General features: G+C 30.8%; 2 protein-coding genes across 2 annotated transcripts; one reads left to right on the forward strand and one right to left on the reverse strand.

The window, feature by feature from the left end:
- Positions 1–180: 180 nt before the first annotated feature.
- Positions 181–1,406, forward strand: LOC131844465 (transcription elongation factor SPT4). The gene is made up of 4 exons (XM_059193369.1): positions 181–297; positions 612–718; positions 893–948; positions 1,277–1,406. Exons 1-4 carry the CDS (start codon positions 229–231, stop codon positions 1,393–1,395), a joined length of 351 nt encoding a protein of 116 aa, XP_059049352.1. The 5' UTR covers positions 181–228; the 3' UTR covers positions 1,396–1,406.
- Positions 1,407–1,891: 485 nt separating this feature from the next.
- On the reverse strand, positions 1,892–2,818 carry LOC131844472 (TP53-regulated inhibitor of apoptosis 1-B-like). The gene is made up of 2 exons (XM_059193381.1): positions 2,284–2,818; positions 1,892–1,995 (listed from the first exon to the last, which is right to left on the reverse strand). The coding sequence occupies exons 1-2, from the start codon at positions 2,428–2,430 to the stop codon at positions 1,894–1,896; spliced, it is 249 nt and encodes an 82-aa protein (XP_059049364.1). The 5' UTR covers positions 2,431–2,818; the 3' UTR covers positions 1,892–1,893.
- Positions 2,819–15,804: the final 12,986 nt, after the last annotated feature.

Here is a 15,804-nt window from a genome sequence, read left to right on the forward strand (position 1 = left end):
CTCTATGCTGAAATTCGTTAGTACTTCACTAAAAATGACAGTTGACAGTGACATTAACTACCTAATATTTTAGCTTGAAAATTTTAATAAATTATATTGTTAATACTATACCATTTTTTTGAGCCAGGATATCAATTAACAAAAAGTAAATCTAAGTTTTGAATCTTTATATTCCTTTATATTCATCTATTGTAGAAACTGCAACGGTGTAAACTCGTAACCTCAAATATGTCTTTAGAGACGGTACCAAAAGATTTAAGAGGCTTACGTGCCTGTTTAGTTTGTTCTTTAATAAAGGTGAGTATTACAAGATTTCAATAATTATTTAATATCATCACATTTTATATTTTCATTCTGTGTTAAATGATAATCAAAGTAAAACTACACAGTGTACATTATTGACTGTATATTGATTGAAATTAAAACCTTAATTAAACAAAAAACAATTTCTAATGTTGATTTGAAGTGGCTGACATAGGGATTTATATTTAAAGAAGAGAATAGAAATAAATAAGATTTATTACTGAATCTACAATACTTGAAAATACATAATACTAAAACTATGAAATAAAATTACAGTGATAATAATGTGGAATAATTGACATTTTCAGACATTTGATCAGTTTGAATATTATGGATGTGATAACTGTGATGAATTTTTACGAATGAAGAATAATAAAGACAATGTTTATGATTGCACTAGTAATAACTTTGATGGGTAAGTAACAAAATAATAGTGTTGGTATAAGACAATAACAAACTTCTGCAACTTTCTTCAACTGGTTTCAATGTTAACAAAAAGGAAAACTGACCCTCTGTCACATTGATAATTTTGTGTGGATTAATAGATGTATATTGTTGATAGCTATCATATGCAATCTATTGTTTTTAGGATGATTGCAGTTATGAGTCCTGAAGATAGCTGGGTTTGCAAATGGCAACGGATAAGTAAGTATTATAATGATGTTATAAAAAAGTAAATAAATATTAATAATGCACTAATATAGATATAATAGTCATGGCCAAAAAGTTAGTTATAACAATAGGTGTTATATCCTAAGTGAAATTGTCATTTTTATCACTACAATTATAAAATAAACATTGCCCTAGATGTTATTGTCAAACTAAAAATGAAGAATAATCATTAAGTCATTGCTTATTTTATCTGACATAGTACAGTAGAAGCATCTAGGTTTTAGTTTTGTCATCATATTATCTTGTTTTCCATAATATAGGGTAATTAAAGCTATTTTATATTTATTTTTACATTTTCTAGGTCGGTTTTGTAAAGGAGTATATGCAATATCTGTGTCTGGCCGTCTACCTGCTGGTGTGATCAGAGAAATGAAAAGCAGAGGCTATGTGTACAGACCCAGAGATACAAGTCAGAGATAACTTATAATCTTATTTAACTCTATATTATATAAGTTATCTTTAACACAATATGCTACTTTGAATATAGAATTCATTAACAAATGAGTGTCATTTTCTACTGTTGCCTATATACATACATAAAATTGGGAAGAAATATTAATGAGGTCATTTATGATTGAAAAGAAATATATTTTGCACAACTATATTTTGATTATCAAGTTATAAGTTATCTCATCTATAACATACAAAGTAATGCATACTGGTGGAATACACTGACATATAAATTAAATGCAAGCAGTATTAGATCACAAATATTAAATGTAAAGTATTTTAAAAATGTTAGGCAATTTACATGTTATTGGAAACATACTATACACAAAAATAAATTCATTCATTACATAAACTGTCTACTTTTTCATCTTTGTACTTTAATTTGTTACGCTCCTGGCATTTGAGGTTTCCATTGAAAATGTTCCAACATGTCACTGGATTGAGAGCACACATTACATTGAATTGGTGTCAACTCGTACTGCCATCTGTTGGTGTTTTGAATTCATTCTCTGTGCCTAGTATATCTTTATCAACTTCCTTAAAGTCTATATTCTGTTGTTTCATAGCATTCTGAAAGAAATTTTTATACTTCTTTAAAAATGTTATATTTAATTGTAAGTACTGATAAATTTGTGTAATTCCTTATAAATATTATATATACATTACATGGGTTACAATTTTTACTTAAACCTTAAATTTAGTAAATCTATAAAGTATACTGTACTTATTTGACAAAAATAACAAGAAAAGTGACTACTAAATTATGATCCTATTCATAAAATTAGTTTTATGTTTTAACAAATTAAATTAATACTATAACAGACACGCAGTTATATCTATTGATCCTAATCTACATACCTTAACGCATTCCTGATAAATTTTAAAGATACCGGCGCACATTGAATCGTCATGATTGCCTTTTAAAAAGCGCTCGGAAAACCAAGTGTTGAAACAATCATCGTATTTTTTCTTAAGCTCAGTACACTCCTCTCCAATACTATTCATATTATGATAAGACGTGCGAAATTTATTCAAAAATAAAATCTAAGAATTATATTCTTCGGACTTCACTTTGCCACTGCGTTGGTTAATAAATAAAAGTAATAAAAATATATGAATTAATCAAAACAAATTAGGTATTTCTATATTATAGTTTTATAAATATTATTACGTAACAAAATGTAAGCAAATACCGAAACCTAGCAATAAATGGACCAATGCAAAGTTAACCAAAATCAAATATATATTCAGTCAGGTCAAATTGCAAATCAACACATCTGCAACTGACATTGACAATTGAATTGACATAAAGGTGACTGATGTACCAAAGAGTCAGCAGCGTAGTTAATAATCTGAGCCTGATTTTCCAGAACAATACGAACAAAGAAAACTATATTAAACAAGTATGTAATCACCACGTCTACTTTTTAAAAGTAGGGTTGCCAACTATGCTCATAGCATTATGAAAAATGCCATGAATACAGTTGTAAATATCTTACACAATGGTGTATTATTTTAGAAAACATTTGAACTGTTTCCTAAAATACCTGAATTTTGATGGCGTTATATTTTTAGAAACTGCAACAGTGTATTATTGTGTTTATAATTAAATCAGTACTTTAATAAGATTGAAAAAACGTCTTCTTTTTTACCATGAAACTAGTGCGCCCTGAACAAACTAAAAAAAAAATAAGGTAAGTAAGGAACAGAATATTCTGACATAGATACAGTTGACAATTTTATTTATTCAAAATAACATATAAAATAGTATCTGCCAATTTTTAGAGTGAGAAGAAATCACTAAATTTCTTAAAATTTTTAGAGCTGTAGTGTAATCCTGTAGTGTGTGTGTATGTGTATGTGTCTGGCTGTAGTGTGGTACTACAGCCAGACAATTATTTATATCTTCAATATATAATTATATATATGTTTTGTTGCTTTTGCTGTATCATTTCTATTTACCTACTTAATTTTTTTTAATTTGCGCACGTGCCTTAAAATTAACATTCATAGATTGAATAATCTTTTCGACGAAATGAAACTTATTTAGAGGGTCACATTCTTAGTATTCCTTTTATCAAAACGAGTCGTTAGTGTTTTATTTACGTACTACAATGCCATCTATCAATCAAATGTATCAATTTATTAAATTTCTTCTACTAGTATCTCCTTCCAAATTAATCTAGTTTAAGGTAGATGTCCAGCCGCCTTACAATTTGAAATAGTCACCATTACTTACCTAGTGACAGCAACCACTATATATATAGAGTCACGTACACTATTGACTGTGCTGTACGGTCAATATATTACATATACATTGACCGTACAGCACATATAGTACAAATACATACTAATAATAGATACAAATTCGAAAGTGCATGTGTATGTCATGATTGTTTTTAAGGACTAAACGGCTGAATGGATTCCATTTAATTAATGAAGTGTTGTGGCCGGACTTCGGCTTTCTTTTATTAAGAAAGCAACGAGATAATAAATCTAATATTTATATAAAATTCTCACAGATTTCGTGTTTATAGGTACTCTTCCGAAACGACTTGACCGATTTTCATGAAATTTTATATGTATATTCAGTATGTCTGAAAATATGTTTATAACTAATCTTTATACCCCAAAGTGAAGTGAAGGGTGGCTCAACCCAAATATTTTTTATGTATTTTCGACAAAATTTTTCTTTTTTTATAAGGTAAGGTAGGATAAGGTAGGGTCAGCTAGTAGTATTATATAAATAAGTAATACTCATAATGTACATGTACATTTATTTTCACATATAGGCGAGTTCATTCTTTTATTTATCTATAAAGTAGGTAAATAGTACTGATGTGAAGGATGTAGAACAAGACGACGAGCAAAGAAAACGGCACCGGTATAGTCATAAAATATTGTGTAATAATGACTTATGTCATATAAAAACAATATAATATTATAAAAAACATAGATAATAAAAAAAGGTATAAAAATAGTTCGCAACAACTGGAGAGACGATCAAGCTGATGGCCCTAAAGTGGCAACCGTCGGTCGTGTGTATACCTACATGAAAAGGTCTCGCAGACATCACGTCGTCATGTGACGTCGCTATGTCTTATCGCGTTGCCATTCAGATTAATGTCTTACCATCGAAACCATCGTGATAAATTCCTAGTGAATTTATCACGATGGGCTAACTGACCTGACCTCATGTTCATCTTATCATCCTCCATTGGTGCCCCGCCAACGTATACCGTTAGCGCAGGTGGGTGCACCATTCCATTATCATCAAAAAAAAATAGCATTAGAGTACTTAGAGCGAAAAAAAACCACAGTAATAACTCATTCGTCTCCGTGGCGGCTGAACTAGTCGATATAGAGGTATAAATGTACAATACGTAGACGATTTCGTTATTTTGTCGAAATTCAGGTTAAATAATCACTCCCAGAATCTTTAGCATGTCGATATGATTGTGCAAAATCTTTGTGGCAATCTTAACATAGGAAAATTACATAAATTTAATTTTCACATAAAAAGGAAAACAGATACTGACTTATTATTATATTAATAATTTAATACAAAATAAAACTTTGTATCCGTTTTTACAAAAGTTGGGTACGCGATTGAAGGAGTATGAAATTTGACGCATTTAAAATGTGCAAGAAGTATTTTTTTGGCGTACTCATACAAAAAAATACAATAAATTAATATACAACAAACATTATACACTCTACCAAGCGTTTGCGTTTTGTTGACACACTCAGCTATATATAAGTATTTAGCCTAACAATAGAATATTAATTTAAAAAAATGTTCGAATTTTGATAACTAAGCACTATTTATTTCACTACTATATTACAATGGTAGGTACACACTATTGTATGGTCATTTGTGATTTTAGGAAATAGATATATAGAAGAGTATTTTGCCTGTTCTTATTGCATTGATAACAGGATACAGTCGTTGTAAAATATAGAAATATATAGACATTGTGTACCTACATTTATAAGGCCAATGCAGCACTAACAGATAACCAATCACATTATACGCGACTGTTCTCTGTATAAGTAAGGGGATGACAACACTAAAGAAACTTATTCTAAATTTAGTAATGACATACTGTAATTTAAATAATGTAAATTAAATATTGTAATGGGTGAAAACTGTGATTGGTACAGTTTATGCTGTAAATAATATAAATAACGTAGTGGAGTAACTTGAAACAGTCATGCTCGCTATAAAGTTCAAATTTGTGGCGGCGTAATGGGCCGGGTCGATGTGCTCCCTCTAATATGGTTGAGTGCAATGATGGCTGGCTCATCCGTCATACTCGTGAACGGGTGCTGCTTGTGGGGACTGGTCTGTTCAGGTTGCGAACACTGATTAGATTTTTTGTTTTTTTTTATATAGCATATACTGGTGGTCACTCTATTCTCCCAAATTTGAATTTAAATGAAATAGTATTATTGTAAATATGTACAACATTTAAAAAAGAAAATACGAGCTGAGTTTCTTGTCAGTTCTTCTCATCTCGAAATCATTCCCAACTGACGGCAGATTTAACATATCATAAGAGTCTGTAATAGACCTACATGAATAAAGATATTTTGAATTTTTGATGGACAAGTGTGATGGTCCATCCTGGAGAATGACGCAATTCACAGAATACGGAATTTTAAATTATTGACACGACAGAATGACTAAAATATTAAGTGTCAGAATATTTTTATTGAATATTAAAAAGCATTCATATAAATAACAGTAGCTTATATAAAATGCTATTTGAAATAATTTTGTACTAAGTCCAATCTATCTGACGGGATGGCTCGTCAGCTAGCAATACAAAAGTCGATGTGACCAATTTCCTTTCCGTTGAAAACTTCTAAAAGCCCAATGAACGTTAGCTGCGCTTCCGAAGGTGATTTGAGGAACTTTAACCTCGAAAATATTTTAATATTTTTTATAATGATAGACCTTGTTTAGTTTAAGTCAATTCAGTGCATTTGAAGTCATAATATAAATGTTGATCAGAATTAGTTTCAAGAGTCAGACGAAAGTAGTTATATTGTGTTCCAAGTGAAGTGAAATAAAAAGTAATTTATTCTTGTAGGATAATTTAGCCATACTTAGCTTATTGTGTAAGTAAATATACATCATAGTTACACAGCACTTATTTATTGATAATGGGAAGTTACTTCTATCTCTACATAGTATAAAATAAAGTCACCATCAGTGATTCAAAATTAAGGTTTATATGTATAATACATGTACCTACATCCGTGTGAAGCCGAGACGGGTAGTTAGATTTTGAATAACTTACAACTGTTGCTTATAATGTAAAATAAGGCAATTAGTAATATGAAAAAAATGTCTATGGGGTAATTATGTTGCCATAAAATTCACACAAATTTCAGTGAATGAACTTAAAATGATCGGACGGGTTAGAGGTCGCCTCAACTGTTTACGTCAAATCGGACAGCTGCGCGACACGACGACGCCGATGTCCGGATGCTTAAATAGAAAAGCTACTTTAATGTGTACTCAAGCGCTGAAATAAACAAGCATCTACCACTAGTACCTAAGTGTGAACTCGAACACTTAAAATTTGTAAAAGTGGTTACAAAACTCATAACAATATCGAAATATTTGTTCAATAAGTAGGTACGTAGTTTAAGAAGAATCACATTGTGACGAAATATTTATTTCGTATTCCAAAATTTATTAATAACTTTAAAAAAATAAATGTATAAAATCTCACTTATTACGAACTCTATCCGCAATAGTTTAAAAAATTTGCTTATGGCTGTAATTTGACAAGTTATTTACATTTAATTAGATTTAGATTGGGATTTCAAATTGACTTCTATAGAAAGTACTTGATAACTTCCCCAATTTTTTTTACGATTTTAATAACTATTGAGTACCTACTTGCATGTTCTTAATCATATAACATATAATACATTACACGAATAAATAAGTCAACGTGATCCTAATTGTATTATAAGAATAGGGATTATTATTACAGATCCACATAGCATCCGGATTTCATAATCAAAAAGTAGTATTTAATTTAGTTTGCAATTTTAAATGCTATATTTAAATGGATCTATAAAACGACCTCAGATTGAGGGGTCGTAGATATTCTCAATGCGCAGTCTGCCTACTATTGGAGAACATTACTGCGCAGTAGATTATTCATTCGACTCCTAGAACTGAAAAATGTATTATCATAATGCGCAATTCATTGAATTTAGTCTGATGTATTACTCAGTTTTATCATGATAAAAATTCGCAGTCCATGACAAAAAATCTCGATACACCTGGATGTTTAGAAAAAAATACCGCTGTCTAATACATTTTAATATAACCATTCAAATATTTCACGTTTTAAAATTTAAATAAGGTTTATTTTAGTTTCATTTATGTTAATGGATGAAAACAATCCGAGTTTTGCTGTATGCAACGATTATTATATCTCAGATTTAAGTCTTTTATAGTATGTCTTACTTAGTTAGTGTTAGGTTCCACGATAATCCAAATAATCCATTCATTTATCGACTTCGATCGAAGTAATTTCAGGCTAATTTATTAATTAAATCTATTGATTAAACATCAAAATTTAGTATGAAAAATGGAAAGGCTTTCGCAAACAAGGAAAATCTTTGGACTACCTAAGTTTTTGTCCGTTGTAATAGCATTACAAAATTGATAGCTACTTCACATTGAGCTACAATGTAAAGTAGGAACAGATTTTGTGTGGAACACGTCAAGATTAAATATATTTTTAATATAGGCAGCGTACGTCTTTAGTTTCTTTCATGTTATAGGTAAATCACTGGGACGTACCTACCATTTTTTTATTCGAATCTATTCAGATTCTTCCTCATACCATTATTTCTCTACCTAGCTACCTAGATTTTGTAAAAGTTCTTTGCATTAGAGGTGTCGGCGTTACATAGTTATTTATATGTGTCCCATAGGCGACTTAGGAAAATTTGCTACTTAACATTATCACTAGGTTTCCTTTATTAACAATCCCCTACATTACGTCCTGTGTTAGGTATATGAAAAAAAAATTGGCAACCAAGCATACGGCCCATCTACTACGGTAAATGGTTACCGTAGTAATTAATTTTTGTGTTTCAAATATGGTACGTATCCCCATATTCCAAATATTTTCAAATGTTGTTACGTCTTTCTAAAGTGATCTATTTAAATACACATTTCCTGTATGGTTAATCTGGTGCCAGTGCCAGAGTTAACAATTACGGGTCCACTAAAAACAAAAACTAACAGATTTTTGTCATCTGCATCTATATGCTGGCTCCTCATTTATTAACCAGACTTGGTCTTTAAATTCTGTGGTCTAGACAATGGAATCCGACCCTAATTAGGGGAGATCTTAATCGAGATGTTTAAATAGTTGTAAATGTGATGAGTTATCTTTACGCCTGTGGGACATCAAGGGATATTTTTTACAGATTGCTTATAATATACCAACGCAGATGAATATGATGATGATAAAAATAGTTTCAGGAGCTGTGTTCAGTTATCGTAAGATGCCGTTTGTTGGATCTCTATTTTTATAAAAACTTATTCCACAAGACAAATTCAAATTCAAAAATCATTTATTCATGTAGGACATTTTAGCCGCCTGATGAACGTCAAATTTTTACATTCTAATTTTATTTTTTTTCCCTACCGTCCAGTTCGGTATATAGGTCCAATTGAGAAGAACTGGCAAGAAACTCAATTGAATTACTTTTTTTTAAAGCCAGTTTATTTACAATGTATATTTATATAGGTGTCTATGTCTAACATTAAATGAAAATTCAGTGCATGAACAACTATTGCCATGCACACTCGTCATTCAAGTAATCGTTTAGTAAGTAATAGGCTTTGCTCAGTAAATATGATTTAACAGATGTTTTCAATTTATTTAAGGATAATTCCAACATATCCTTTGGTATTTTATTGTAAATTTTTAAACCTATTCCCATAAAAGACCTATTAACTTTTTCTAAACGATACTTGGGGACAGCAAGTTTGTCTTTAAATCTAGTATTAATATTATTAATATTGCGGTTTTTTGGAAATAAGTCAAAATTTTTATGAACATATAGGATATTTGAATATATAAATTGAGAAGCAACGGTGAGAATATTTGCCTCTTTGAATTTCTCTCTTAATGAGTCACGACTCTTCATACAGTAGATCGCTCGAACGGCACGTTTTTGTAATATGAATATATTTTTAATATCTGCCGCTTTTCCCCATAGTAATATTCCATAAGAAAGTAAATTATGAAAATAACTAAAATAGACCAATCTAGCAGTATCAGTATCAGTGTACTGTCTAACCTTACGCACGGCAAAAGCTGCTGAACTTAGTTTCGCTGCAAGGCTTTGAATTTGTGCACCCCATTATGTTTTATTATCTAGTGTGATTTCTAGAAAGACAGTAGATTCTATAAATTCGAGAGATTCGTCATTTAATTTTATGTTGCAATTAGTATTAAAACTTTTAGACAGAGAAAAATTAACACATTTTGTTTTTTTAGCGTTTAACATAAGATTGTTAGTTGTATACCAGTGCAGGAGACGCCGCAAAGCACTATTTACATCGTCATAATTATTAGTCATTCTATTAACTTTAAAAATCAATGAAGTATCGTCTGCAAATAATACTATGCCGCATCTATCCTGCATGGCATATAGGAGATCATTAATGTAAACTAGGAATAAAAATGAACCGAGAATAGATCCTTGAGGTACACCCATTTGCACAAGTGACCCGTCAGACGTAGCGTTGCTAACCTTCACTTTCTGTATTCTATCAGATAGATAAGATTTTATTAAATTTAAAGCATTGTCTTGCCATAAAAAGCAAGTTTTTTTAGCAATGTATTATGATCAACGCAATCAAAAGCCTTAGAAAGGTCACAAAAAACACCTATCGCATCCATTTTAGTTTCCCTTGCAGCAAATACGTGTCTAAGCAACTCTGCACCTGCGTCTGTAGTTGAACGACCTTTGGAAAAACCGAATTGACTATTGTGGATTAAATTATTTAAATTGAAATAACAGACAAGTTGCATAATGATTATTTTTTCAAAAATTTGCTGAGTGCTGGGAGTATAGATATAGGTCTATAATTTATTGGGTCACTCCTATCTCCAGATTTAAAAAGCGGTATGATTTTACTAATTTTCATTATGTTAGGAAATTTACCTTCATCTATACATTTACTGAAAATAAAAGCAAGAGACGGCGCAATAATTTCCATTATACTATCCAGTATTTTAACAGATATCATAAGTATCCTCTCAGTAGATCCTCTGTTTTTTTATTATTAAGCTGTTTAAATATTTTCATTATTTCTACTGATGTTGTATGTCTAAAGTTACATAAATACAGCTGATGACTTGCTAACATTGTCTGTTAGTAAAGTTTCAGCAGCAGACGGGGAATATTTTAGAGCCTGTGTCGTAATTAATGGAATATTAATAAAATAAGATTCGAATGTATCCGCGACCTCTATGTCGGAATTTACCAATTTGTTATTAATATTTAAAGCTATTTTGCTATTTTGAAAATTAACTTTTCCAGTTTCGCTATTTATTTACAGATACTTAAGTTTGACAGTAGAAGTGTAAGTGTAAGTCTAAGTGTTTTGGTATTTATATAAAAAAAACCATTGTTCCAATAACAATAAGCACTGAATTATTATAAAGAATTAACATTTTTCATTATTATTTTCTGTGTTTATTACTAAGTACTCAGGATCTCATGAGAGAACACATTCATTAATACGAGATGTATAATTTTGCGGTCTCTGCTCGAGATTGCGGATTATTGTTGTACATTTCATTTGAAACCAAATATTAAATATAAATTGTTTCATTAAACAATTTAATTTACTAATGTTATAATCGCGAAAGTTTGTGATGGATTTTTGTTTATTTTTCAGGCAAAACTACTAAACGGAGTATAAGCGCAGTGCTAATATTTTTCTATTTTTCATTACTAATAGTAATGAAAAATATTATATATTACCTACATCATATAATATTACAAATGACGAAGAAATACTATCAAATCGACTTCTACATTTTATTTTTATTGTTTATTTTTTAGCGACTTCAAAGAAGAAGGAGGATTAATCTTTATTTTGATCGCTGTGCATGTTTTTATGTGTATTTATAGATGTCTTCGCCAAATGTAGACCGGACCTATTTTCAAAATTATGTTTTTATTTGATTAATATTTTCCTCTAACTTAGTGGCCACCTATTGCCCCCAAGTCAGATGAAAACATTTAGGTACTATTATTATGAGACGAACTATTATTATATTCATTGCGGAAGACCACCCAAATCGGATGGGACTAATTTTAGGTCTGATTAAGGGATCCTAGGATAATAGAGAGAAGTTGAATATTAGCAGATAGTAAATAGTCGTGGTAGTAAATTAAATATATAAACAAACAATACTGTTGTCTGTTTGAGCTTTGTAAATTAATTCGTTCTGGTATTTGCGTCTGGGAATTATTAGTTGACTATTCAAGTCGGTTTATCATAGCTTGAACACGCGTAAAATTATTGAAGTTGAAATAACGACGGGAGAAGGTGTTTACACATAATCCTTTACATAAATCCATGCAATTTCTCAGTTTGTTTTGGCTACAACTATATGATATCATATATAGTTGTACGTGGGCGGCGTCTGGTGATAAACACGAGCACCGCCTTGGTTCGCTGATTCGCTGTCCACTCGCGAAATAAGTGTAGTATATCAACAAGATTAATATTAATAACAAGTATTCTTAATATTTGTTCATTACATCCTACGATAATGTATCATGGCAAGAACTGTTTCAATAATAGTTATTGTTTGCTATCTGACGTCAGATTTTAGGTATATTTTGAAAGTGTCATCAGGAGCATTTATCTATACATGTAAGTTAATCTACTCGCCGTCTTTTGAAGGAAAATATATGACAAATCTCTATATATTATATATTAATCTTTATTCGACGGCATTGGTGGTCTAACGGTTTAGCACACCGCTTTATTTCCGAAGGTCGCGGGTTCGATTCCTCGCACAGTAGGAACATTTGTTTTCATGAGTAAGGTAGTTTGTATCAGTCTGGAAAAAAAATCTATGTATTTATATCAGTTGTTTATACAAGCGCATTATACCAATTCACAAACTTTGCTTATCGTGGGAATAGATGACGTTGTTAATTGTCCAGGGTTATTTATTATTTTATTTATACAATTAATAAAATCCAAAGCAAGGATATTTTTATGTTTATCAGTTTGTTTGTATGTTTACTCTAATCTCAGAAACGGTTTCAAGGATTAAGGTGTTTATTTCACTATTATTTTGTGATAAGCTATTGTTTTTTATTTCAATGTATTTACAAATAAGAAAGTTATATGGGCACGAAGACGCGGGATTAGATAGTAATATATATCATTCTTTATTATGAATGATATATTATAATTAACTATGTCTATTAACAGTATTTAGTATGTAATTAAATTGTATATTTGTTATAGTATAAACTCAGTTTTAGTATTAATTAGAAGTCCCATATCACTACTTTAATTTTTGTGAATGCTATCAAATTATACCTATATTCTTTTTTAAATCTATAATATTAGGTAAGTATAATGAACTCAAAAAAGACACCGGAAAAATAAATCCCTAATAAATTTAATGAAAATTCACTAGGAATTAAACCAATACTTTAAGATTGCAAAATAAAACCATAAATTTTTGTAACATTATGTAAAGGCCAATTTATAAAACAAAGTCTGTTTAAATTATAAGTAAAATATTAGTTATATGCTAAATAATTTTGTCAGAATTTCGTCAGGAAAAATATTAGGTATATATACTACATTTAAGTATTTTACTATAAAAACATGATGGCAAAAATACAAGTAGTATACTTGTATTTTTGCCATCATGTTTGTGAGGAGAAATAAATAAATCATATTATTATTATTATTATTATTATATTATAAAAAAACCACAATATTTTAATGGGGATCACGAATTGAATTTAAATAAACTACGAGAATTATATTAATACCTAATTAATATAATTCTCGTGGTTTATTTAAATTAGTAACTAGATATGAATCAAGCTATGGGCACTATGAAATAACCATCATGATCTGACGCCTGAACTTATACGCAGTAGTAATCGCTTAGCAATTTAAATAAATTGAAATTGTAGGTATTGTTTTCATGTAGGTAGATACTTATGACATTTGTAGTTGCAAATTGTACTATTTAAGTTATTTATCTGTATAAAATAAGAACCAATCACAACAGTTTCGCGTAATCAAGCCCTGGTCGTTAATACCTACCTCCTTAACTTACCTACCCGTGCACAGCGGGGTGACGGGATTGTTAGTAATGTGGACTAATAACCCCATTGCTAGCAAAGTACCAAGTCAGGTTTCCCCTGGAATCCATCGTGGGAAATTCGTTTGGAATTTCCAGATGTTGGGCTAACTGACCTGATCTCATGCTCATGTTATCATCTTCCACCGGCGTAAACTGTCAGCGCAGGTGGGTGCACTAATCCATTCTCATTTATTACAAAAAAAATCCTGCACAGCAAAATTTATATTAGGGATATTCGGTGATACATCCTCTTATTAAAAATATATGCAGACAGATCTCTATCTATTTGTGCCGGTAGATAAAAAACTTGTATCTATTTAGTGATGTACGTAGGTATTATATATACATACATTTATTATACTGTGTACACACTTCGCACATCGACATCCTTTTAGAGTTGTATCCGAAAATCTCAATGTATTTTAAGGCGATTTGTACGAACCTAGATAACATAACTTTTAACTGACTCTCCAGAATAAACATAGATAAGGAATAAAGATGGCCAAGGCGACTATCGCTATAATAAATTACGAGTACATAAAAATATTTTCTAGTCAACTCACCACGATGGGCCAACTGATTCCATGCTCATCCTTCAATTCTTAACTTGTGCCCCGCCAGCGTTAACGCTGTTAGTGTAGAATGTACTTTTCCATTATCATCCTTTAAAAAATAATACAAGTTCTAATTGGTTTGATACTGGATGTGGTTTGTCTAGCAAAATGCCTAGAGAAATTGCTAAGTTCATAATTATAATTAGAAGATACCCATAAAAGCCTCCGATTTATAACTCGAATATACCATATATATACTAGTATTGTTATATGTGAAAATGGCGCAAAATTGAAGATATATATATGTCGCATAATATTCTGTACGTATGACGACGATAAATGCATATGCGGTTGCGGTCGCGACCGTCGCCCTGCTGTCTACGATCGTCTTACATCTGCCACCTGAACTGATCTAGGTTGTAATGCTGCCAAGTTTTATTAGTTGCAACTTCTATTACTGACCGTTTCACGGGATAACCTGGTAGCTTAAAAATTACCAAACCACATCTACCAAAATTACCAATATTTTTGATCTAATTGATTAATAGTGGGTGTAGAATTCCAATCAAATAAAAGTCTGGTTATGTTGAGTCTACTGTGGTGAAATGGTATTCCTGGAACTGAGCAATATCTTTCAGGTTTGTAATGAAAAGTTTAAAAAATAATTTCAGATATAATTACTTCTGATCTCGGTAGCAAGATACCGTTATCGTTCAACTGAAATTTTAGATTTTACCCCATAATGCTACGTCTTCTACATTTCAAAATGTATTAATTACTCTCAGATTTTAGATTTTCAGATTTTGTTGTTCATTTTCTCATTGATGAACGCCCCCTATGCTGTTAGAGCACATTTCTTGTTTGTTAGCTTTATATCTTTGTGACAATTTCATTTTATATTATATTTAGTATAGTAATATTCTGGCAATGCGCGTGAGCAGTAACTCGATTATTACTACTGACGTATAGAAAAGAGAAAAACAATAAATAATGCTGTCATAAATCATTTGTACGACCTCATGTGTCATATATTTTTGAATACGAGTTCGAAGCAATTCCATTCAGATGTTATTTTATTAAAATAGACATGTAGAATTGAGAGTACAGAATGAAACGGCTGCGTTGTTTTATGTAACCTGTACGTAACAGGTGATCTGGTAATTATAAATGTCTAATCGACGTCTACCTAGTGTTGTCTGGCGCTGATCCCGTGAGCCGACCCAAAAACCATTGGCAGTCGTGAACGTAACACGGAGTTCAACGTCCTGTCAAATGGAAAGCAACGAATTTAGATGGCTTGATTAACTTCTTATATAATTAACTAACGACCTGATACGACATCGCCCGGAGGAAAATTGGGAAATGTTTCTTATAAATTAACTAGCCGACCCGACAAATATTTTGCCATATAATTAATT

The sequence above is a fragment of the Achroia grisella genome, unplaced genomic scaffold, assembly GCF_030625045.1.
Source record: "Achroia grisella isolate CSIRO2021 unplaced genomic scaffold, CSIRO_AGI_Agris_v1 utg109, whole genome shotgun sequence".
NCBI lineage: Eukaryota > Metazoa > Arthropoda > Insecta > Lepidoptera > Pyralidae > Achroia > Achroia grisella.